Here is a 26,466-nt window from a genome sequence, read left to right as displayed (position 1 = left end):
AAAAAGTTAGGAAGGATAACATCATTTTGGTATGTTTTGTCAGTATTTGAATTTGACGTTGCGTCTGTGAGGTTTTAAGCAAGATGTGGACATTGTACAGTCAGTATGTTTGTTCTTAAAAAACTTTCATTTGCAGCAGCATCAGCATCCCAAGACATTCATAGAACATCCATGTGTGAAATTTCGTGTGCTTGGTCCTTAGTCACTGTTATTGAAATACGGTACTGTGGACTAGGTGCATACTATCAACGATCATCATATTGGCCTGGAAGACAAAATTACTGCCAGTTGATTTTTTTGCAACTTATCAAAATCTGAGGAAATCTTCAAGTTAACGGAGTAGGACCACAAAACTTGGGATTCTGGGTAGAAGTCGTCTGGTGAAGGACTCGACAAATTTAAACGACTGCAGACTCCTTGAAATTTGAAACTGATGAGAGATGGCAACAACTAATGAACTGTTTGTGTCCTTATAACTTTTCGGCTGCTTTTTCTGCCGTCTCTCTTCATTATCATCATAGCATCAAATTATTGTCATTTCATATCAAATCAGTGTGTTGTCATTTCATACCAAGCAACTTTCATGACATCGTCTAGCGATTGAAAAATACTTGATCGTGATTACATGTATCAAAGAATTGTAAATATGCTGTAGGCTCGATTGATGATTGTGGTTTATTCTATGAGTGTTTTGTGTTCTTGATTTCGCACTTTGATTTTGATGCATGTTTATATTGCTGTCGTATTGTACAAAATACCTTATTTCCTTCATTGAAATTTAGATTTCCACTAAGTAGTATTTAGTGATTTCAATGAGTCAGCAGATGAGCACCACCAAAGCACACCCAGGTGGCGCTGTCATTTCACCCCCTCCCCCGAACTTTGGCAAGGTGCCTAAGCTGCGGCCTACATTTTTGCTCCACCCTTCCAGTGTTTGGTGAGATAACCAATACCTTCAGATCAATACCAGTTCCCCGATTCAAAATGGGTGCTCTGATCTAAGATCCCTCTCTAGCGAGTATGGTCCAGTCGGGTGTCTGGTGGAAACATGTTAGAATTTATTGATTATGGCAGTCATCTCTAGCTGGAATGAAGCCCTTTTCTGGCAGGAGGTTAGCAGTGTGTATAAAGAAATATCTACAAACAAGACTGAATCATGGATGTGAACTATAGAAGTGTGCTTAATTTGCTATTTTGCTTCCTACGAAGATCTATGTTTATTTGGATCACCTACCAAAGGGTATGGATCAATTAATAAACAAGATATTTATTTGGGTCATCTTGTTCCTTCATCAGAACATTCAGTGAAGAAGATGCTTACTTCAGTCATCTTATTGAGCCAAAGGGTGTTGAGCGAACTACAGTGGAACCTCTCTTAGTGGACACTTCTATATCAAGGACACCATCTCAAATCAAGTACACTAGTTTTGGTCCCAAAGTGATACATGATTGTATGTTATATTCTATTTGACCTCTCTTATCTGGACACCTCTCTATTAAGGACAGTAACTGTCAGTCCTGAGGGTGTCCTTAATAGAGATGTTCTACTGTAGATGTTTATTTTGGGTCTTCTTCTTCCTACCAAAGAGTATTGAGCAGAGAAGAAGTTTATTTTGATCATCTTGTTGTTAATACTAAAAGGGTATTGGGCCTACAAGTTGTTTATTTTGATCAAGTCGGGTTACCAAAAGGTAGACATGTGTTTAAAAGACAGCGTAATTTGTTGAGTCAGCTTGATGGTACAAAAGGATATCACTATATCAGTATGTTCTTCGAATCCTCTTTTGGTTCTCACAGGAGAAATTTAAGAGCTTTTGGTGTGCATGCGGTGCAGTCATTTTGTAGTGTTGCAACAAGAAACAAATCTCTTTCTGCTTGCCCTAATGCACATGTCGCTGACAGACTACATGTTGCTTCCTATGTCCAATAAAATGCCCTGGGCGGGATATTTGGCTGGCTGTTCCGCTTGTGGAGTAGCTAGCTCACCTACATCGGCAGACAGAATTATTGATCGGAAGATTTCAAGTCTGGTAGCATTTTTCCCCATTTTGCTCCAGTGGCAGGAAGAATTTTGACATAATTAGGAGCAGACAGACGCATCCATCATGGGTATTTGGATTCAGAGCATAAAATGTCGAAAAGTACATTACTCCTGGCTGATCATGGGCTAAAATTATAGTGATATATTTTCTTCATCAAAAGCAGCATGATGATGCTTTTATTAGATTGAAATAGTCTGTTATACGCAAGTACCATGAAGTAGAAGAGAGAGGTTCAGCCAGGATTTCAATAAGCGGGACAGAGTTTATGTAAGTGGCTAGCCGTAAAAAGGGGCATTTTTTGTAATTAAATCAATAACTTTAGACGTAAAATTATTTTGTTAAGATGCCTATAAGCTCTGGTTATAGTGAGTGCTTTTGGCCTAGTTGTTGGGTGCAAACAGCAATGTGTGAAATATTCAGTCTGGCAGCAAGACCGGTTAATCCCATTAATGTAGTTCTGTGGGGAGACAGAAAATATACCCTGATTAAGATAAATTATGCATGCAGTTCAAAGATGTTTTAATCAAACATACGAAACAGAAATTTTGATTGCAATTAAAGGTTGTCGTCAAGGTAAATAGCAACTGATCGAGGCAAACTCTTTTGACATTTAAATTTCTTTTGTTTATGTTCAATAAAAACATCTTTTACGGCATGCAAATTTAACATGGGGTCACATCCTCCATCTCTCTTTTTTGGACCATCTGGACATACATGTACTTAGATTTCACTGATGGCAGCATGCTGTCGTTTGAATACGAGATAACAAATAACTCGAAATAACTCAGAGAAGCGTTCAAATATTTGGGTTGTCTTTTGAATTGGAAGCTGTATTATCAATTACAACTTGGAAAGGCGCCGCCTATAAATACTTTTCATTCATTCAACTTTAATTAATCTAGTTTTTTAAAAAGACCTGAACACTTACAAAAGTGCATGTCCTGAGGTGAACCCGGCTGTTCTGATCGCGAAAGGGATATTTTTATCTTTATTTCCTGAGACGACCCTTTGATGGAGGAACTTGACAGATGGTGCTTGAAAGGGGCACCAGACAGGGACAAAGCCACCTAATGGAGAATGTTTCCGTTATGTGTAGATTGGGTAGACACGCTTTCACTATACCGTTCAGCTGCTGTAGACAGCTTTGAGGTGAAAAGGTCGGACATATTGAACAGGATTGATTGATAGGAATGGTATGCTTCCTGATCTTATGGTCAGCTGAATATCAGGATGCAACCTATAAGATCTGTGGCCAAGAATACAGTTGTAGTCATGACAATACAGTTTACTACAAGACCATCGAGAATCTGTGCACCTCGTTGGACAAACGATGCCATGTGACCGGCCAATAAAAAACTGCTGATCAGTGTTGCCCAGTGACGACACGTATGCAGGCGACATCATGACTTATGGACAGCACATGGGTTGGAAGGATGCGCACTGAGTGAAAATCGTGAACTAGATATCTGCAGTGGTGGGTCTAAAATTTGCGATGGTCACTTTTGGTTAAAAAACAATATAGCCCTTTTTCATGGGCAGTTTAAATTTTTCTGTCTCTGGGAATGTTATCCAGCCTCGGCAATATCACATTCCAACCAGGGGTGAGAAAAATCAGCATTGCCCTCGACAGAGGTCTATTTTTGATAAATGCTGACCAGTCGATGGCTCAAATATCAGACATGACAGAAAGAAGCTGTCCATTGTGACAACATTTTGGCCTGATCACTTCTATGTGATCACAGACCAACTTAAGTACCAATTTCAAGTCCCATATGTCTCCCAAGGGCATGAGAGCTAAGAAGTCGAGCCCAAGGATGGTTATGTTTTCTTATGAATTTTCCTAATAATGTTATGAGAAAAAGAGCCATTTGGAACCCAGATACATACAGATGAGACGGACCATTTCTCTGATGATTTGTCTGCATCCCTGATTTAGCTCTCGTTACGTTATTCTATTTAGCAATGGAGAGGTTTTGGCTTCGAGAAGAAGAACATTTGCCAATATCTGATAAAACCAAAAGCCTGTTTGATTAATCTAGATATGAAAGATGAATTTGTGTATCAGAGACCAACTGTGCATCAAGAATCATGAGTAAATGTTGTTCCAGAAAAATGTTGCTCCAATATCTAATGATATCATAAGTGCAGGCCTGCAATAGATCTCATCGTATTCTTCAGCAGATATTTTGTCCTTCTGTATCAAAAAGACGAAACAGCCATGCTGTATGGTATGGAGAAAGGGGGGTGGCTTTAAGCTAAATCGTGAGGCCAACCCTCTGTTCCTATCTTACACAAATAAAAGTGGTTCATCAGTGTGAGATTGTTCTTTAAATTAGTTCAACTGATAGTGTATCTCGAATTGACTGTAATCCAGTCACAAAGCTCAGTCGGACTTGGATGTTCATCTGAACCCTCTCTATTGGTGGAAGTGCATCATACCTCGTAGATTCTGATCACACTTTTAGCCTTCGTGCCCCATGGAAGTCTGCTTAAAAACCGTACCACCCGCAGTGGGGAAGATCAGACAGACTGGACGACATTAACATGGCTGCTGGCGTCATCACTGTGAATTATTGAACCATCGGTTTGTGAGTGAGTGTGGGAGGCTCGACTACATCGATACTTTGACGCAAGTATAATGATGAGTAGAATCATCAGTCACTCGGGGTCATGTGACTGATTTCCTCCGTTTGATTTGAAAGGGAGACTATGCATACTGTTTCTGTATGTATCTTGTCAATTTATTGATTGACTAAAAGCAAGCTACCTCTTGCATTTGGGCGAGTTTCAAAAATGAATTCTCATGTACTATTGGGACAGACACGCCACGTGTTCAAGACGCAGCAGATTTTGTCATGAAATACAGCTGAATTTGTCATGAAATTGACCAGTACAGATTTTCACAAAACAGATTTCGATCGGTTTCTACAATGTATAGTGCAAGCAAAACTAAATATGCGCAGCACAAGGATTTTTTTTACTAGTAAAGTGCTGACTTGATATACTTCTTGGATACTATCTTCATGGAAAAGTGAACATCTATTTTATTCGTTGAATTATTCAACATTTTTGTCGGTGTTCATTGTTGTATCGCCTGCTGCTTGTCTGAGACACGTCTGTCCTTCGTTCCTGGACTTAGTTTCGGGCATTCATCGGCAAGTTATTCATGAATGGTCAACTGGAGAATTTCGCCAGGGAAATCATTGGTGCCTGGGGCAGGATCGATGATGGAGGCAACAGACATACCAACCTGATTAAGCATGCAGACGAGTGTTCATTTGTTTCAGCATTAGTCTCACATTTGTTAATAGGGAGACCTCCTCAGGACTGTGGCCATTTTGGGTTTTCTGATTCAAACAGTGTATGTCGGCAGAAATGAATTAGGAAGCAAATAGATAGTCTTAAATGCAAATAAGGGAGTCGTACTGATCTGCCGTCGTTGTGCATATATCCATCCTTCACCGCCGATAAATCCCCCCCTGCTTGGCCGTCAGAATGGCCGTTACTAAATTATTGGTAGTCTCCATGCATTCCCTTCCTTTCCCACACGTCCATGTCACGAAAACACTAACATACACTTGTGGTTGTTGCACGAGACATGCACTGAAAGCCATCGTAGTGGAAGACCAGGTGTACAGTGAGTAACGGTTCCAGGAATGCTGACCTGACACAAATGCACTGTGCCTGTTGTATAGAAGAAAGGTAACCTGATCATAAAGTGAGGTTGGCAATATCAATTCAGGCCGTCATTCAGTTACTTTGTTTCATTGGCCACCCGTTTATGAGTGTGCGTCTGACAGATTTCCTGCCCTATTGGGTCGGGGTGAAAGGAAGAGACTTTAGGATTGACTTTCACTGCCGGTAAGTCGGCATGAAGGGAGTGGACTTTTGATGGATTCCTGTAAATGGGGTAGTAAGTCACATACTTTTTCTGAACACCAAAACTACAGGTTATGACGTCACAGGAGCCAACTAAACGGAGCCAGCAAATTATATCACATGCAAGCACGTGGATCTCGCGAAAGGTGATTGCTTACGCAGTCATCCTTTCGTCTTGTTTGTTGTTTTTCTGGTGTAAAAACTATGAGCCCTGAAAAGGCACTCACTGCACCTCCTGGTGGATTCAATTGGCCACTGCGCCAATTCTGCAACATTTCTTACAAAGGTCTTACAAGATCATTTATCAACTAGAAACTCTGTAGGGTGCGGTGCGCCCCTAAGAAATTTTAGTCAATGAGGGTGTGTGTTCACATGTAGATGAAGATATTGTTTTTGAATAGTGACCGCCTTGCTAAGAAAGGTATAGTGTAAAAGCTGTTTTTGATTGGGCCAAGTCGATTTGTCCCCCTCCTCCTGCAAATAGCCATTGGTCTACTCCAGGTGTGATGTGTGATGTGTGTGAGGGGAGACGCATACAATGTACCCCAGTATTCGAGGATCGGCGAGGGGGAGGGGTCACTCTGTATATGCTCTGTTTTCTGGATCACTGTCGCCCATGCCGAGATATAATGTTGTGTTCATATTCATCAAAGTAGAGAGCTCCTTTTAAATGTGGAGAATCTATTCTATATAAGAATAAAATGTCTGGCATTGATTGTTTAGGAATCTGATAGTCTGGCAGTTGGTTTTTCTGACGTCAGGTCATGGATATGTCCTGATGAATGGTTGAGGGTAGTGTTCGTCTCATATTATCACTTCAACTCCACGATTGAGAAATTCCAGCTCCACTATGCTGTAATTCGTATGTCTGGCCAGGGTACACATTATTCTTATTGTCGCTGTGTCTAGCCAAGTTTCCAGGGACGTGCTCATGTAATAGCATTAGTCTGGAATCTCCTACAATGCAGGGATTTGGGCGCTGACAGAAATTCCCACCTAACAATACATATTACAGAATATTCATATGTTATGCAATAGATATTTGAATGTTTCATGCGTTCTTACTTTATCGCGAGGAAATTATCTCCAACGTAGCAGCTTCCAGAATGCTATTGAACGAGCGTTACTGGCGGCTTGTCTATTTTTAGCGTGTTGTCAATTGATCAGTCGGGCCATCAGCTGTGGATCTTGTGTCTAGTCTACGGCGGTAGATTTTAGCTGTTGCAGACACCGCTTTTAGCTCCTGTTTCTGACCATATGAAACGCCAGTGCCAGCAATGTAAGCGCTGATTTCTATCAGATTGTATTTGAACTGCGTCTATGCTTCTGCAGTGAAGATATAACATGAATTCTCCCAAATATTATAATATCAAAAATGTTTAAGGAAATGTCTGGTGTCTGCGACAAATTTATTGGTTTCTGTAGAGCATATCAAATGGCGCGTACATGTAGCGGTTCTGAGTAAATTTGCATGTAGATTATTCTAATTACATGATGTCTGAGCATTATGAATAGACAGGGTCTTGTCTGGGGATATAGTGCGAATCATCATACCATTAATGGTTTCAACCATATTCTTCCAATTAGCATCAAAGTACATTATTCAGGAACATTTTTTCTTCTGTTTTTATTGGCAGACTTCATTGCTAGTAGACATGACGTCTAAAGATGGACCCAATAGATGTGATTTTAAACTCATTATTTAAAATGAGATGTAATACTAGTGCAGGATATTAATCCTCCAACATTTACTGGCTGAGACATGCATTTAAAAAGATAGACATGGGTGTAACATTATCTAGTTTAGAGTGCACATTATAATATCGTTTTGATTTAGATCACGGCTGTAATGGTCTCAGTTTTTAAATTGAGAGATGAGATGACGACAGTAGGTCTATAGACTGATCTCTTTTTATAGGGGCTCAATCTAACAATGTACATTTGGGCACAGTGGTGTAATAACATTTTTGGCTCACCCTGGGGGAGTCTATACAATACCACAGTGTTTGTCGTCGTCTGTATCCTGTTTCAAAATTAGTGGCATGTTTCCTAACCGCTAGGGCTATGTACTTGAAAAATTTGTACATAGAACCCCTTAGGTCAGGTGACCTATGACACAGAATTACGGTCAAATCTGATTCTTTAATTGGCCACCAGGGGGCCAAAAGTTAAATCCTAAGAAATGTGATATCTGGCTTACAAGTGACTTATTTTTGATAAGAATTTTATGGTAGGTACTCCTAGCGAGGATACATGATGTGTTTTACAGGTTTTTGATTTTTTGGGAATCGGTTTGGTCATTCAGAAAGGATCGAATGCTCATGTAACATGGGTGTATATCCTCCTATTCGGTCTCAGCCAATTTCTTTGAAATTTCGCTCTCATTGAACATGAATTGTTTCAGAGGTCTCAACAAACATTTGTTTCAGTCAGTGTCTCATGAAAATATTCCTCTCTCTTTCAAGGTGTTACTGACTACATGTCGACAGAACTATCTACATCGAAACAAAAGAAATTCAGCCTGGTGACTTTTGTTGACTCGCCTGGCCTTGTCGATGGAGACATGAAATACCCATTTGATGTCAACGACGCGATTGGTTGGTTAGGTAAGTTTGAAGATGCAGACGGGGTTCAGGTCTTGGTGGTGATCTATAAAACAACTCACTCGTCATGAAGCCCAGATTATCACAAAATAAAAAAGGTGATAAAGAATAGAAAAAAACCAGCAGAAGTAGACTAGAAATATCCTCACAGTTAAGTGAGTCATACTTGTGTCACAAGATCTCCTCAAACTGTGTGGGAGCAAACACCCATTGGCGATGTCTGGAATAAATTTTTTGCAGAATACTTAAAAAACGTATAAATCTTGTATTGCCTATTATTGTGCCCCAGTACCAGCATCATATTATTTTGTGATTGTGACATGTTACTGAAAATTTATCCAGCAAGTTCCACTTTTTTTATGGGTGCCTCCAATGCACATATGTATAGTATTGTTGAGATTTATTTGTGTTCAATTGTAATAAAAACTTACAAAATCTGAACGCCTCTGTATTGCCAAATATTTTGATTCTATTGTTGTGTAATCAGATAGTTCTTTTGAAAGAATATCATGACAGGTACTACGCCCAGCCAATTGACACAAAATTTTAAAAATTGTTTTTCAAATTTATGTGAATGGTGTATTCATGGTTGAAAAAAGTTCCAATTGTCGGAAATGTGTTTGCACTAAATAGGAAGTTAATCTGTCTAATTGCCATTGATGAAGCGACTGCAGAGCACGCGTAGATTGGATGACTAGTATGATGGATCCAATATTTTTGTTTTAATAATTTGATGATTGCAAATTTGTTTGCTGTTAATCCTGTGAAAAAATATCAAAGTGCTAATTTGCTCTGGACCTGGTTACATACAGGACAAAACAGTCTTTGTCTTTTAATGCTGGCTTAATAACTTGGCGGTTTCTCCTTCGGGTATTAAAAGTCCTTCAGACTAAATCCCAAGTCAACGTCAGCATTTTAGTGACAAAACTTGCTCTGATAAAAAGGGCGCTGGATTCTGTATCTAATACAGTTTTAACAGGTGGCCAGTTCCTCCTTATTTCAGGTGACCTAGCGGATCTCATCTTTGTTTTCTTTGATCCCATTGGCCAAGCCCTCTGCAAGCGTACCCTCAATCTGGTCGAGACCCTGAATGAGAAACATGCTGAACGAATGAGGTTCTACTTAAGCAAAGCTGATGAGGCGGGCCATGAGAGTGACCGACAGGTATGTGGATCAAACTTTTCATCGTAGTTTATCTAAAAGGATAAAGTTATCCATAAAACCTACAAGGAAGTTCTCCTACATCGTATTCATCGCAACAAGTAGACATTCCTCAATGTAATAGTTTGGTTCATCAGGTTAAGATAGGAATTCCAAGATTGGAGTTCTTTCTTTTGCTTACTGGATGTAGTACTAAAGTGTTCACCCAGCAAATCAGTAATTCCTGCTATCCATCCTCCTACAGCAGGCCTTTGTATGCCGGGTTTGTATCATTCCTAAAATGCACAGTCTCCATCAGTGTGTGAATGTATTTTAGAAATGGCCCAAAGGCCTGCTTAGGGAGGATGAACTGCTCAGAAGCAGACTTGACCAGTGATTTGCCAAATGCGCAAAGTTAGCACGGACAAGTGGGATGGCAGGCATGCATAGTGGCCAGGCAGGCACTAATTTCCTTCGGTGTAGTGTTGTCGTGTACATTGAGTGTACTGCCAGTATGTGTATGTGTGTACATTGTACATGTACTGCTAGTATGTGTGTATGTAAACACTGTATGTATTCAACTGGATACCATTGACCACTCTAGACAGGAAGAGTGTGACTCATGTTCACTTAGGTCGGCATTTTTATTTTTCAGCAAATAAAATCAAACGTATCACAGACATTCATAAAAAATCTCTGTTTTAGTATAAAAAAAGGCCAATCAATTTTATATGGTTACCTTTTGTACAGAAGCTATAAAGAAACATAAATACTCCACACATCGCCACAAGATGTCGGTCGTTATCAATCAAAAGTCAAGTTGTAGGAATTTATAGGGCCCTCTGATCTCATGGCGCATTTGATATTTACATTGAATGTTTCAAGAATACCGTACAGAATTAAAGACGCCTTCTGGCCTGGATTTTGCAATCATTTGGGTGATATATCGTGGTGATATCGAAACAATGAATCATTGAAAAAACCTTCCTTCTTTATGCACACCCAATCAAAAATTGGTTAACAGCAACAGCCTACTAAAAGGTGATTGGGTCAAGTAAAAAGGTCATGAGCTCTTATGTTGTATTAAGTGACATACTTCTAGTTCAATGCCATGTACTAATTGATGAATGTACTGACATTATATATTCCCGTTGTTAATTGGATGCCCGGGTCTACCACATCATTATTTATAAGTGTGTGACATCATAAAGCCTGTTTCGAAGTCAAATGAACGTGATTCACTAGGATGGCAACATGACTGCGCCAGTTATATCGATAACTTCGTCTGTGGCTGTCATGCATTATTGACATAGTTATGATCTCAGTGTCTGTTGTCAGCAGGAGACCCTTGATCAGTGGGTGTGGCCATGATTGGCTTCTCGTACATAATCTGAAGTCTGTGAACCTGCTTATTGACATTATTGTTCAAGCTGAGTAAACTCTTGCGATACCTTTATACATATTTGAGTCAATTTTACTCTTATCTGCTAGCCAGTTCCTGTAATAGCCAGCTAGAACCATGTAACTAGCTGTAACCATCCAAAACTTGGTAGAACTAAAATAACTTTGGTGTTGGAGTTGACTGTTTTTCTGGGCACCAAGCACCCGACTATGAGTATAATACCACTCGGCCTGTGAAGAGGCTATCCCAAGGAAGCCTTAATATAGAGACATGAAGATTCGTTAACTTTTTGACCACAGTTTACACTGTTCATGGAATCCACACCAGCTGCCATCTTGTTTTAGACAAGAGTCTGGTAGAAATTTAATGCTGGATGTCCATACAAATGTACAGATTGTCACACTTTCTACAAGGCAACTGCTGTTACAGGCACCAGGGGGATTCAATGAATAGGGTGTGAGGTTCGTCAGTGACTCATGTGAATATATTCCTTTAAAGGGGATTTGGCACAACCAACATTTCTCTGGCGGTGAAAATGAACCTTCTCATTTCCTGTTTATAAGTCCCGTGCAGATTAGTTAGCGAGATACAGCCTGATGAACATGTGGACAATAGGGCCTTTAAAAAGGTTCCATTCAGAAACTTGCATGTGACTTGATGATGATCAATTCCTTTGATACCGACTGCTCGTATGAAGTTTGCTTTAATTGTTGCATGTATTTTACCAAGTGTCATATCTTGAGATGTTACTCTTCATATAGCACCTGATGATGTTGACACAGTTCATAGTTAACCTTCAGGGGTACACAGTGTTGCTTAAACAAGTATGTCATGCAAATACTTGAAACCAACAATGCGCCTTTCTCATCCACTATCGTGCCAATCTGCTCAAAAACCATTGTTGGCTGACAGCAAAATGTATGAAATATGGGATTCTTGCAGTTGTGGCAGATATTTGATTGAAGATTAGGGTCTCTGTTACTATTAAAAAGCACACAGTCTGATGGTCTAGGCAAGTGTAGCATTTTGGTTCCTCATTCAAAAACCACAATATTTTGAGTTGAAACTTATTATATGCAGTGTCCCAATCACTTTAAGTGGGTAAATGACATTTTAGAGGTGTGTATAACTGAGGCTACAGTTACCTCTGGAAGTCCAGAATGTTATAAGGACTAGCCTCATGCAATTTGCCATTTGCTGATTCCTTAGAGACCATCCTGAAGAGTAAGCCCTCCTTAATTGAATGCCTGGAATCGGTGTGTACTTCAGTATGTATTGTTGAGTTCAGGGACCACGTCTGTCAATCAATCTCGTCCTCAAGTATAAATTGCTCACATATTTTGCCCTGGGAAGGAGATGATTCTGATAAGATCTCATGCAGTGGAACCACTTTCCAAACCAAACGAAAGACTGACTCTTGGTGATATCCTGGTGACCTCTAGACCAGGGAGCGGCCAGGTCAAGGCTATCAGACAAAATGGCTTATCTTTGGTCTTTTGTCAGCCTTGCTCAACTTGATTGGTGCATCCATTTGAGATTTCAGCAAACTTCTGCAAGATCCAAAAAGGTTGTGTTGGTGACAGAAACAGACTTTGGAACATATACCCTGCTGACAGTATGTGCAATATTATCAGGAAATGTCAAATTTCTATTGTTGAGAGGCGGGAAGTGCCACTTCCTATTATTTCATGATTTGAGGATGTGAGGTGTAAACCCAGCCAATCAACATGTATGTCATGTTTGGAATTTATATTACCACTGACCTGACAGGGGCAGAATGTCATACCCAGTGCCCTGATGGTAGAGAGATATAGATTATTGAAGACAATTAGAGGCCTTCCTGGAAATATAACCCCCACTGTGAAAAAATGTGGCAGATTGTTTGTTAATAGATTGATTTTCATAATAGATACGCCATGTCTCGCCCACTTAATATCGAACATTAACCCTGTAAAGCCAGAAAGTACGATACAGTACATGTACTTTTGCCACATTGGCCTTCTGACCCGCCAATAAATTTTTCATAGGGGTACTACACAACAAGTTAGATTGGTATCAAGAGGCGAAACATTATGACCAATTCAGACATCTCGTTCAAGTTACAGAGTGTTCTTGTAAAGTGCCTGACAAATGAGCGATTTAAAATCGCTGCAATCTGTGTTGCTTGTTTGCTGTGGTCATTGCCAGTGCCTGTGGCAAGAATCGCTGATTGCAGCACCCCGCTATTTCTGGTTTAACCCACAGATGAGAGATTATTTTGTCACATAGTCCAGTGATTATAAATGTCTTAAATCGCTTGTTTGCCTGACGCTTAACAATAGAGGGTTTTGGGGGATACAGTGATTTTTCCCAAATGAATATCTGATAGAGGGCGTATTGGTATCGTATTGAGTAGGTCGAGGCCAAGTATTTGTGCACTTCAATGGATTCTATGTTAATGAGTAATTGTGTGCAGCATTTCATTTAGGCCTCGGCCTACACAGCTGTATAATAAACTATCTTCCAGCTGGTTGTCGCTGAGGATTATGCTATTATGCTGATAGGCTGAGGGGGAGTGTAATGGCTTGCAGGTGTGGAGACATGTATGTGCAATTTAATGCAATTTTGTAATGTTTTGTAGTTTTACTTGTGTAAAACCCATGAGGGGATTAAAAGAGAATATGTTTCTATACTTCGATCCCAATTATAGATCTATCTATGGATGAATGAATTTGTGATCAAATATATCAAATATATCTATCTTCAAAGCAGACATAATATTCAAGCATATTCTCTCTGCCAGTGTTACAATGTAGCTACAATGTTGTGACGTCACTGCACACATTATACATTTGATTTCACAATTTTTTTTGTTTTGACATTTCTCCTGATTTTTTGCAGTCAAATAGTTTTCACGATCTTCATTTCCCACAAGTAGTTCATTAAAAAACTCAACAAAAATAAACACTAAGCAGTTATCAGTATATATTTCATATTTTTACTAATAGTTCTGATGAACTTGTGTCTACTTCCTGGGTCAGATTGTTGGTGTCGCAAACATGTATAATGCTGTGTAATTCTTGGCGTGTTGATCGAGCTGTTACAAAGAGTTACATACCGGCAATGAGGCCGACATAATATTTCTTGGCGAACCATGTACAGATAAATTTCTATTGGCTTAATTTTGTAACAGCTCTGCCAAGCCGTCCCCAGGCCAGAGGAGGTTTTAAGGAGTAGTGCGTTGAATTACTGGTGGCAGTACAAACTAACAATGATATTAGTGCCATCGATTTGGAACCACTATACGGATAAGAGTCATCAACTATTGACGTCCAAAGAGGTCCTGTAGTTTGATGCAGACGAAAAAGTCTGACTAGCGCTGTGAATGAAATGTTATGTAACAAAATCTACAGAATCTTCCGTACCACACATGGTAGATTTTGAGTAGCTGTTCCACTGCTGTGCTAAGATTCGATGAATGAATCTACTGGGCCGTTCAAAACGCCACGGTTTTATAAACGTTTCATGACCGATTTCGTTCAACAGGTATGGTCTCTTGCACACTTTTCTACTTAAAGCTGTTGAGACCTTATCCAGCTTTAAAAGATCTGAGTAAAAGGCTGAAATGATACAAAGTTTGAGACAGACATACTCAAATCATACAGTATTGAGTCTTCACACTCAATAACTACTAACTACATACATGTTTGTGCTTTGAACTATCCCAAATCGATTGGAATTGAATTTTCCACCTATCCCTGCCTGTTAGTGTTACTTTCAATGGTTCTACACCCCAACATTGCATCGTTTCATTTCAGTCCCTGAAAAACAAATCCCTGAAATGTATAGTGTTCACCTTTCATATTTGTTACTGTCAGAGTGGACTTACAGCTCCAAGGGTCAAATTCTCGCTCACTTTCCTGAGGGGCAAACAAAATGGCAGGCAATATAGTACGCCCTCGTCTTTGGGTTATAAATATTTATCGAAAATCAATACATGTCTGTTCATTCAGTACACCATTCATATATAAATGAACAATCGTCATTGATGGATTGCCAAGCCGTATCTACCAATAACTTCATATGCCATGTCTGGATGTTGGATTGTCCACACCTTTCCTCTGTGAAGAATATTTTTGGCCGCGGCTTGACATTTCAGTCAAAGCAAGGAAGACTGCTTAATAAAATCTTTGAGGCATTAAATGTCTGGTGTAAGGCTATAGATAAAAGTAATTTAATGGCAACTTTTATATTTTGTTTATTTACTGACCAATGTCTGTCTGAAGTCAATGACTGACATTACTTTTGTCTCCACAGATGGGTTTCTGGGAGCTTCTTGTTTTAGCGTTTACACTACACCTCAACTTGTAAAATACAAAAGCTGCAATTATACCTTGGTTCAAACCCATGACCCTTGAATTAGGAGTCGGTTATCTTAACCGCTACGCCACCACATTAGATTATGATAATTGACGTACTGTTGTATTTTTGAGTGGCATGCAGCCAACTGCTGTTTGAATCAGTGTCATTAGCATGCTCTCCACATTTGTTTCGATCTAACATGTCTAATGGTCACAAGAGAAATGGTTGCACACATGGTACTGAGGGATGGGGATTATATCTTGTACTTTGCCAAAAATTGGAAGGACAGGTTTTGATATAGTTATCCCTGGAGGCATGCACAAGTGTCTGCCCTCTCATGTTTTACTGAGAGGTGTAGATGTGTTCAGAGTTACACAAAATCTGCCATATTTCAAATAAGGTTTTTTTACTGCTTGCATCTTTTTTGTAACAGCCAAACAGTAACAGTCTTAATGATTGAACCTGCGGTGACCTTATATCGAGGTTATATTTTTGATTGTGTTCTATGGTAACCATGGCAGCCATGGGTGTATTTTTGCAGAATCTTCTAAGTAGGCTTAGGATTTGCTCACTTTGCTGCTCAAAGCAAGACATGAGCTGTGGTGAGAATAATGCATTTGTCATTCTTTTACTTGCTTCAACTCGAGGTGGGATTGTCAATAGTCTGTGTGTGATAAATATAAACACTCCTCGCCCTACAGTCTGAAAATTATTTGTGGAGATTTTCTTTCTCTATCTTGTAGCCCCTAGCGATGGTTCAATTCAATTGTTTTGTGGAAAATCTTTTTCTTTCAATTGTGATATCATGAGACAAAGTTTGTTGAGTTAGAAGGTGTATTTGTAATACCATCATGTGTATAAAAATCACTATCTAGCAATACAGGTCTTGTTGCGTTCGTTGAAGCTAAGTTTACTTGATCATATCATTCCTTCGTGGTGAGTTGTCTGATATGACCCATAACAACAGTCAACACTCCATTTGCCACATGATCGGAATTTTATTGGGCCAGAAATGCAATTTTTAGCAAACGCGAGCAGCGATGCAGGCAAGTAGATGGAATCTTTAGCGCCTTTTGTGTTGTTATTTTATATTTGTTATTATAAGACTATCGAAAAGGGGTTCTTTTTTCGAAGCTGAGAAAGTATCCCACCTGTGGGGGAGTAATAGTTTGTTATCAGAACCACTGGAACTGCTCTAGGCAATTCATTTATTTTGATACGCCCTGTGTAGGAATGAGAGCCTTCTGAAAAGCCTGATTTTTGTTTGAATGAAAGTATTCTGACATTTTACTGCCAATAATATTTCCATGGACATTTATCTCATTGGCAAAATTTAATTAAGTTCATATTTTATTTTGCGTGTTTCCCTGGCCTTTGGCTTCAAGCCCTTGGCCACCATCATGGATGAAGAGGTATTGTCATTGACGTCTGCCTGTCTGTCCATTGAGACGATGTACACACTCAATTGGCACTTGCTTCGAGATTTCCTTTGATATGCAGTAAATGTATGACATACTCCTCTCACATGCAGTTTAATATGTAACATATATAACTCATAGACCCTCTTTGCTATTGAAAATTGGCCTGATTCAATTCACTCACAGTTTCACAAATTGGGGGGCTTTCGCTGAAAACCAAAAAGTTGCAATTACTCCCATACAACTCAATGGAATGTGTTGTTGAATCACTATCCAGGAGCTGGTATGTAATCACTTCATAATTCAAATTTGACACAACTTCAGCAGATCTTCTTCAGCATGCATCTGCAAAATGCATTCTACATCAACATAACCAACTTTTCATCTTGATCCCGCACCTCAACATGGTCTTGGGTCCAGAGGTGTCAGTTGTGACTAAGCACAGTGTTATTCATGTTGCGGGCAGATTGTTATAAACTGCAAGATTTAAAATGGTTTACACTCTGTTGCATAAAGAAGAGGTCAAACTAAGTCTACATATTTAGCTTCGATAATCCAATGAATTATTCTCATCAGAGGTGACGTGTACCTCAACCTCACTGTCTCATATCAAAGCCAGAATTATTGGCCCCGCCGCCAGACCATTCGATTTTTATCATCCCCACTTGCCGTCTCCGTCTTTATTGACACATTGAGATGCTGGCTGCTGACGGAAACCCCAGTAGGGATGGGCCTCCTTGTCTGTCTCTACGGAAACCGTAGGCTTGCGAGAAAAAATCCTTCTCACTGGTTGATCAGATGTGGCGGTGCACACGGTGTCCTATTGTCATGGGAGATGTAGATTGCCTTCTGCAGTGAAGATGTGAAACCAAGAAAAAGTAGCAGACAAATTTATGGTGGTTTTGCAGTAAAATCTCTTGTCTATGGATTCTCTTCTCTAGGACTATTTATCATTTTTTAATGAAGTTATCATTCTGAATATACAGATGTGCTTTTAAAAGTTGTCTGTCTCGACGGTAGCCATATGCGTGCAGGAATCCTTCTCAATGGTTGATGGTCAGGTATGTGAAAGCACCTACCCCAGCAAGGAAACAAAGACAAAAAAATGCTGATTTTATGGCAGTTAAAACCTCTTGTTTATGGACAGTCTCATTTGTGACCGTTTATGCTGATTAGATTAAGTCATCACCCAGATTATACAAACTTCTTTCAAAAGTTGTATGTCTCTACGGTAACCGTAGGCTTGCGGGAAAGAAAGCTTCTCATTCGTTGATCAGATGTAGCCCCGCCTTCTCTAGCAAGGAAATGAAAAAAGGGGACAGATTTAGTGCCATTACCCAGTAAAACCTCTTGTTTATGCATACTCCTGTTTGTAACCATGTATGGGATCACCCTTATGGTGTCTTTTTGAAAGTAATGGTGAAAGATTATTTTCTCAAAAATGGCACGTAACATAATTCATTGATGATCGATTATAAAATTCCTTGTTTTGCAAAAAAGATAATAAAGTTTAGAGTAAGGTGCTCTTGCCTGAATTCAGGAAGTATGAGACTAATTTATTTTACTTATTTATTTGGATGGTCATCAAAATACGTAGAAGTAGTTTCTCCAATCATTTAACTCCTCTTAAAATGTTGTCATCTTACCTTTTTTAGCTCGCCATTCATTTTGGTCATTACAAATATCTCATTTAAAAACGTTTTGGGCATATTCTAATTGCTAGGCTATTTTTATGTAAGCGCTGTCCTAACAAATTAATGCAGTGGTGAATGTTGCCATATTTGATTTAAGTGAATAAATTATGTAGCAACCATTACTCTTGCAGACTCTCCGTGTCTGATCCAACAGGCTGTATTTAGCCCAGATATTTTCCATCTTCCTGTCCAAGGGAAACCTGCTCTTCTCACATCCAAGATTATTAAATCAAGAAAAATCAGATTTGTTTACATTCGCTGATAATGTACTTGTGATTTGTTAGCATAAATGACAGCCTGTGACACTCTCTTGCATTTGGGTCCAGACGATTTTGAACCTGTCTGTCGTCATAGCAACCGCTGTAAAAAAGCCTATTTCTGTTCTCAGAATCGGTTGGGAGTTATTGGTCTGGTCTGGGTGTCTTTAGCAGGAGTTGAATTGCACTGAAATTAAAGGCTAGCCAAATAGGGTAGTTGGTGGTATTTAGATATGGCAGTAGAGAGTATGTACTGAAAAAACCTTTCTTGGAGGTATGAACATGGGTTTATGATATATTTAGTGGTAGGGTCTTTGGTTTCACATCATGAAAATAAGGAATTAGTCATGTGTTGACTGATTGAAATGGTACTGATGACAATCAAGTTAATTTTGATTAATTGAGATTTCGGAATTTAACCCCTTCATGCTCTTGATTTACACCACACTCAACAAAAGTCAGATTTGTCTTTGGGAGAGTAGTCAAGAGTATCAGCCTCATGCATGTCCTCAACAAGGCAAAACTTGTTTCAGTGGGGAGGGCACAGCGTAGTATTCTGTAAATTAGACGAAATATCTTACCAAGTGACCAGCTCTAGCGATGGCAAAATATACTGTATCGACACTGGAAATGGCTTTATGCTTTATTTCAAAATGATACATAGAGCATAACTTTACAAGTGCAGTTTTTGTGAAGTTGGGTAACGTCATCGAGGACAAGTTTTATTGTAATTCCAACCAATCAGAATCCCTGTTAAGACCATGTGATGAAAGAAATTAAATCTAGGTATCGTTTTCATCGCAGCATCGCCCTTTGGTCTACTTGATCATCCTTGAGCAGTGAATGTCAATGCCATCTTGGAAACACCTACTCATTAATCTTTCAAAAGTGTTTTAAAAAATGTAATTTCGGAATCTTTTTTAATGAAATATGTACTCTTGCACCATAAATTTTGCAGTGGACAATCTAAAAGCCTTGAATATGACATGATAAATTACCCCGGATGTAAGAAATCATACTGATGAAGGTTGGTTTGGTACATTGTGTGTTGGTTTCGTTGAGATAAGTTCAGGGTGATGTTGATGCACTTATACTTTAAATCTTCTCACCTAATTGAGACTTTTTTTGTGCAGAGCCATTTTCTTGTGAAACGAACTATAGCCATACTGCTTTTAATTGGATCATCATATCTTTGAATCGGATAGAAGAGACCGCTTGTTGTTTTTGTCATGCGTCAATTCCCATGAAAGAACGATGTCTGGTGTCTGATCCTGTGTAAAAATTATCTCCGTCTTGTTCGTTTCCGTCACTTTGTCTGATAGACTACTGTACTTTTTGCTCCAGAAAAAAGGAGGCTTTGCTAAAGGGACTATGATTATTACAGGGTACCATTACATGTTCAATTACACATCAAATGGCTACTTAAGCAAATCAGTTTGGTTCAGTCCGTCTAGACAGATAGCCCAGGTTTGTGTTCAGTGGTAATGGCCATTCCATTGACACCAGCAACAACTGCTTCTGTATTGACCAGTTGGTCAATGTCACATCAGCCTCTGACGCCAATGAGTGTCTGGAAGAAACACGAATGGCAGCTTAAATGGTTATCAGCTAAAGTACGAATGACTTGACGAGATTGTCGTATCAAACCTCGTCACGTAATTTGGGAAGTACTCAGTTCGATAGCCGGCTTCATTTCATACCCTGATCGTCATCATTCTACTCTCCGGTTGGATGGCAGCCGCGGTGAACCAATCAGAAAAAATCTCCAAAGGGTTTTGTTCTGATGCTCTCCGAGTGTGAAGATGTTATAGAAGCTATCCTATCTCGAAAGGGCAAGTCAACCGCAGAAGCCCGATATTAAAGGTTGACATTTTATGTTGAGCTGAGTAGTAAAACCTCTCTATCAAGGCTGACCAATATGGTGACCATTGGCAATCTATTTAAGTTTTCGTGGCAATCCTAATGAAAATTTTAATACCATTGACTATCATAAATTTCATTTTCGTGCCACCATCTACCATGTACTCATAGTGCTTTGTATATAGGGGTCTGTCTAATCATTTGGACATGATATGTCCTTCCATTGTGGACAGATTTATTCTGAGATTGCCAGACGGAAAGGCGTGGGAGTAGTTGGAAGGTTTTGGTTGATATTATGATGGTATTTCAATTAACCTCAATGTCCTCAAGAATCAGTTTTGAAAGGTCAAGTTTAAATGGGAATTATATTTTCTGTGAAATGCTTATTACTGTCTTTTGAAATCATTCAAGTCCCATGATCTCATCATCAATTATACTTCCTTCTAGTACCCAACAGGTTTCATCTTCCCTGTTCATGAAATGTGTGATAGTGTGACCTTATCTTTACTGCCATACTTCTATAACTGTCAAATACCAATTTTACTAGGTCGATATTCATAATTGGCCTTGAAATGTAACACCAGGCGATTACTCATTCATATCTTAATTCATTGCAAATTACATTTCATAATTTCGTTAAATCATTTATTAATCGTTTCACACTGATTTTAAGATGGACTTCATGTATATTTGACTTTATACCTTTAATCAAGCTGAACATAATTTGTTAAATAAATTTCAAATTAATCAATACTTACGGTCATGTGTTCGACTTTAATGACAAGAATTAATGAGTTTATCAAGTCGACATTATGATCGCGATGACTAATAGTCAATCTCATGCTCGCTGATTAAAGTATCTTTTTCACTGTACATGTTGCTCAACATGATATTTTGTATTAGACAATACGTCCATTTGATCGTAGCAGTCCTTGGTGTAGTAAGGTGTCTATGAAGCAAGAACTTCTCTGCCTTCCTCATATAGACAAAAACACACATTCCTTCGGAGATATCATAAAATGGGAAAGTTTGGTGTGTTTTACTATTGCCCACCCGATAGTTTCTTCAGTTAATTAGAGGGAGTGCATTCATATTGATGGGCTGATATTGATTCCTTCCTGTCTGATATCACTAAGGCTCATAGGGTTTCCACCCTCTCCCTCTCTAGGATTTCCTGTCGTCTGCTGAACCTGATATTCTTCTTGGTGATGTTGATCAACAGACAGTTCATTACCCCTTGGTATTGAAACAGTTCATTATTACCAATTTGTATAAATGAAACAGTTCATTACCAATTGGTAATAAATATCACAGTTGTCGCTTGTGTGCATAAGGAATCAGTTCAACCTTTCACTTACTTCTATAGTTTGGAGATGTCAATATATTTTGGGATGCATGCTGAGTTTGCCTAAGCCCTAGGCCCTTGATAAAGCATCCTTGTCCTGCCCTTCCACTTCCCTTGTTAGGAGATGTCAATATGGTGTGGGAGTGTGCTAAGTTGACCTAGGCCCTTGATAAAACATCCTTGTCCTCCCCTTCTTTGATAAAATGCAGACAGCAAAATTGCTCTAAAGTTGTCTGAGGCAACCTTCTGGATAGGAAAGAACATCATTTTAGAAACAGGCTCTTTGTCATGAGACTTAAACGATTTTGGTCCTCACCAATTTTTGCACAGCACAGTGAGTAATGGTCGTTTTGCCATCCATTGTGTCTGACCATGCCTGGTTTGCTCATATCTTCTTGGAAGATAGACAACATTCATTGATGTCGGGCTCGGTGGGGATTGTCTGATGAATCATGAGATGGTGGAGAAACTGTTGATTCTCAAGGTGCAGACTGAGGGACCGTCTTAACAATGATTGGCCAAGTGGATAGAGTGCTCGGTTCATAGTCATGAGGTCATGGGTTTGACTTGTGGGAGGATCATTACTGTTAAGTTACAGTAGTGTCCTAGGGCAGGATGCATAACTCTGCATTGCGTCAGCCTTGGTGCCTGTGCCAGGGCAAACAAAACGTGGACAGCCAAAGTCAGGAGTGAGGTGGCCAAATGGACTCAGTTAGCACCAACCGTTGCGGTATATAAAAATGCTTTCGGGTCTTGACAATATAACGAAGATCGAAGAAAAAGAGCATTGATTGAGAGGGAGATTGAGAACATGAAAAAGTCAAAATCATAAAAAACAAAACAAAATGCCAAGTTATCTGATATCAACAACAGAATATACCATGTGTTTCTCTCCTGAGGGCATGGACAATTACATGCTATAACCCTTTTGCAATCATTTGAACAGGGTGTCCGACAGTTGATATGTCTGGTGTGTATTTACATACCAGGACAGACCTATAGACATTTCTGTACTTGCTTTGAAAAAATGCCAGTCCAAGATGTATTAAAAAGTTGGCCGGAAAGGACTGAAGGCTGGTAAATGTCAACCAATTCCCCACAGGTGAAATACTATTGTCTTTCTCACCAATTTTGAGATGATCCCTTTGCTTGGAAAGTGATGGCTCATGTTGGCTACAGACTCTGTCTGCATCATAATGATGCTGTCATCAGTTCCTGACCAGCCATGTATGATGTAGTGCTCTGCAACAGGTCAGAGAGTTGGGAGAAATCTGCAGAAACTTTGGTTTGGTAACCCCGCAGGATCCCTTGTGTATTGTCTTGGCCAATTTCACATGTCTGATATAAGCACTTATTGTAGACTCTTTGACTTAATTGTTCTTGCCAGAGACTGCCTTAAATTCTTGTCTAATTTTTGTCCAGCAAATGCTGCGAGTCGATTGCACCTTGGTGTGTGCGGGCTGTCCCTTGCCAACTAGCATTGCCTTGCTCTCTCTAAAGTTTTTTTGGTTTTTTCCTGCGCTGGAGTTGGCTGGTCCATATCCCAATCAAGTAAAAAAGGAGCTGCCTGAATTACAGATACTGTACTTGGCGGCCTGCAATGACGCCCATTAGCAAGACGTCGTCTGCATCATAATAGTCGACTAACCAGAAAGAGCCAGTTATCGTGAATTTACCATAATGTTTTCTACCAGATTTAATGAATATTTCAAGAAGAAAAGGAGCATGTGACATCATTTGTATTCAAGATCATGACTTCTGTGCGACATTTCATCTTTAAAAGGGAACACAATCTGTAAAAGTACATTCAACATCGCTTCGTTCTAATGGATTAATGTGTAATTTCTATGCTTAAGCCTTTGTTGTAACCAACACCTTAGCGATTAATAATTCAACAAATATGGTGTGTAGCTTTGACCCGATACTTCCCCTGCTGCGTAGTCTCTTCTCTTCTCTCTCCAGTCCTACCTTTTAATTATAAATGCAGACATATTGGCAATTCCTTGTGAAAAAAAACCCCACATCATATGATAAAATCTTATGACACTAAAGGGATAGGCTGCTCGTGTTCAGTGTATTTACTGGTGGCTCAGGTAAATAGAAATACACAACGCCATGGTGCAATATTTTATGCATGCAAATTTGCTGAAATTTGTTATTTATAGTATCTGTATATTGACATTGTTGAAATTTTTATTCAATGCGACCTTACACAAATAGAAATTTTCAAATTCGAGTGCACAATTTTCAATTTCTGAACGAAAACACTGTACAGGCCTTTAGGTTTTGGTTGCCTCTCTTTTCCTTGAAGTTTTGAAGCAAAAATTGATCAGTGTGATACCAGTTGTCCTCATCACTGTGAAAATGGAAGAAGCCATCACTGTGTGCCACTGAGAATCCTACCAAAGATTAATAATGTATTCTTAGAGTTTTTTCCCCCATTTGTCTGATCCAAGGTCTCGCTCGGAGACTGAGGCAGCAACAGCAACAGTTGCATGGTCTGTCTTAACAGATCTGCATGGTAGAGTGATCTATATTGCATCACAGCCATCATTTAAGTTGAGGAGGACTAGGTTGCTGCAACTTGACAATAACCGGACTGCTGGCGGCAAGAACATATTGTATGGAGAACTCCAGGTCTTAGTGCCGAGTGATACAGCAGAACATCTCATCTTCTTCGATCATCGAGATTGGGCCTGGATGCTAATGACCGAGATCATTAAAGAGACTATGTCATCTGGAGGGGGGGTCCTAATCAGGTGCCCTTATAACTTGGGTCAAAATATAGTTTAATGAGGTGTATGGGTTTATATCCTTCTAATTTCAATGTCTGCCTTGAGAGGATTGACTTCAGTGCATACCTGGAAGATATTTCAGGAAATTCTTTTGAAGTTAAAATCCAATGTCATACTTCATCATAAATTTGCTTGAAATTGGTCTGATGACATTGATTGATATGTCTCGCTTCAAAAATATTGGAACCAGATAAGAAACACTGCGTTAGAGAGTTATAGCAATTCTTTGCCATAACTCTCTATGCTTGCATGGTTATAGCCACGTCAAGCCTGTTGTTCAAATGGCTGAACTGTCGGCACAAGAGTCATGCAGTGTGTTGCCTTAATGGTCACTCGTGATTAGGCCCTTGGTCCCTTACAGCACTAATACCTCCAGCAGAGCCTTTACCTCATTTATCTGATTGATTTTCCTTGGCAGACTGGTGTCTGGAATTAATTCCCATGCTAACAGTGGATCTCCCCTCGTCAGTCAGTCTTTCAGTAATACCCGCGGATCTAACAGCTATTTAAACCTAATTATTAAAGGGGTACACTGTTTGTATATACTCGTGGCTGAGGAAAATAGAATGCAGTTATACGCAATGCCATAGTGCAGTTGTCGTGCCTGCAAATTCGTTTTCACAGTATCAGTATATCTGTCTACGCCACGGCAAGGTTGAAATTCAAATTGAGTACATATTGACGCGATTGGCAATTTCAATTGACAAATTTCTATTTTAATGACAGCGTAGGCCTTTAAAGTACAAGTAGTTTTCATTGTTTGTTGCTCGTTACATAGGCCAATCTTTGATATGCTGTATGTACGTCATTGTGATAAGCTTTATATATAGGCATTCTTTGCCAAAGCTTGTTCAAGGCATATTTCTGCCTTCGTCAATCAATGGTCTATGCAATCATGGCTTGTACCTCTGGCACATGAACAGTCGACAAGGGTGTTGACATTAGCTCAATTATGTTCGTCTGCAGATAGAGGGCAACACTGTCTTGATCGAGAAAACTGAATCAGCTGTGAACGTCTAGACCAGTTAATTAATCAGTGGAACTAGTCTTCTGCCAGCTCTAGTTCTTCTAAACCGCATATTTCATCATATTTAATGAACCTTCAAAGGTTTAACCCTCTACACGAGCCCTGGTCTGCCCTCTTGCATGCCTCATTGGATATTAGGTCAATCCCAGCTGTCAAATGAGATTGACAGATAGAAGAGTCTTGAGAGATTTCACTAGGCCTCATCAGCTAGCAGGTATCTCGAACTCCATCCTTGCAATTAAGGACAACAAGAGTCTGGAGAAAGCCCCTTTTTTCTGATTGATGCAAAGGAGCGGAATTTGATGCTACCAGTAACCATCCTGGTTGAGCATTGATTAGCCTACTGATTATGACTAAAAAAAAGCTCTGTTCAGCACTGCTGTCAATGAGAGCATATGGAATGATTTCAATGATAATAGCTTTTCAGGCGGTGGATTCAAATTGAAAGTATCTGTCATCACATTGGCAAATATATTTGGCAATTTTTCAACAGCCCCATTAGGTTAGTATTGCTGGCCTTGTGTTCATTGTTTTTGATAAAGAACTAGATTTATAAATTGCTCATCAGAGTTTTTATTGCTCATCACATGTTTCCCAACAATGGTTTGCATCATCATCAGAATGACAAACTGATTGGGCAACTGCTTGCAATATGCGGCTTAT

At 39.4% G+C, this 26,466-nt stretch overlaps 1 protein-coding gene across 1 annotated transcript in view; it reads left to right on the top strand.

Moving 5' to 3' along the window:
- Window positions 1-26,466, top strand: part of LOC135482779 (sarcalumenin-like) — a 47,371-nt gene that overhangs the window by 8,563 nt on the left and 12,342 nt on the right. The window contains exons 5-6 of the mRNA XM_064763139.1: window positions 8,387-8,527; window positions 9,528-9,688. Coding sequence (XP_064619209.1) covers window positions 8,387-8,527; window positions 9,528-9,688 — 302 coding nt within the window. The remainder of the gene's footprint in view (window positions 1-8,386; window positions 8,528-9,527; window positions 9,689-26,466) is intronic.

The sequence above is a fragment of the Lineus longissimus genome, chromosome 2, assembly GCF_910592395.1.
Source record: "Lineus longissimus chromosome 2, tnLinLong1.2, whole genome shotgun sequence".
NCBI classification, from domain to species: Eukaryota; Metazoa; Nemertea; class Pilidiophora; order Heteronemertea; family Lineidae; genus Lineus; species Lineus longissimus.
This window is presented reverse-complemented; position numbering and strand designations above follow the sequence as displayed.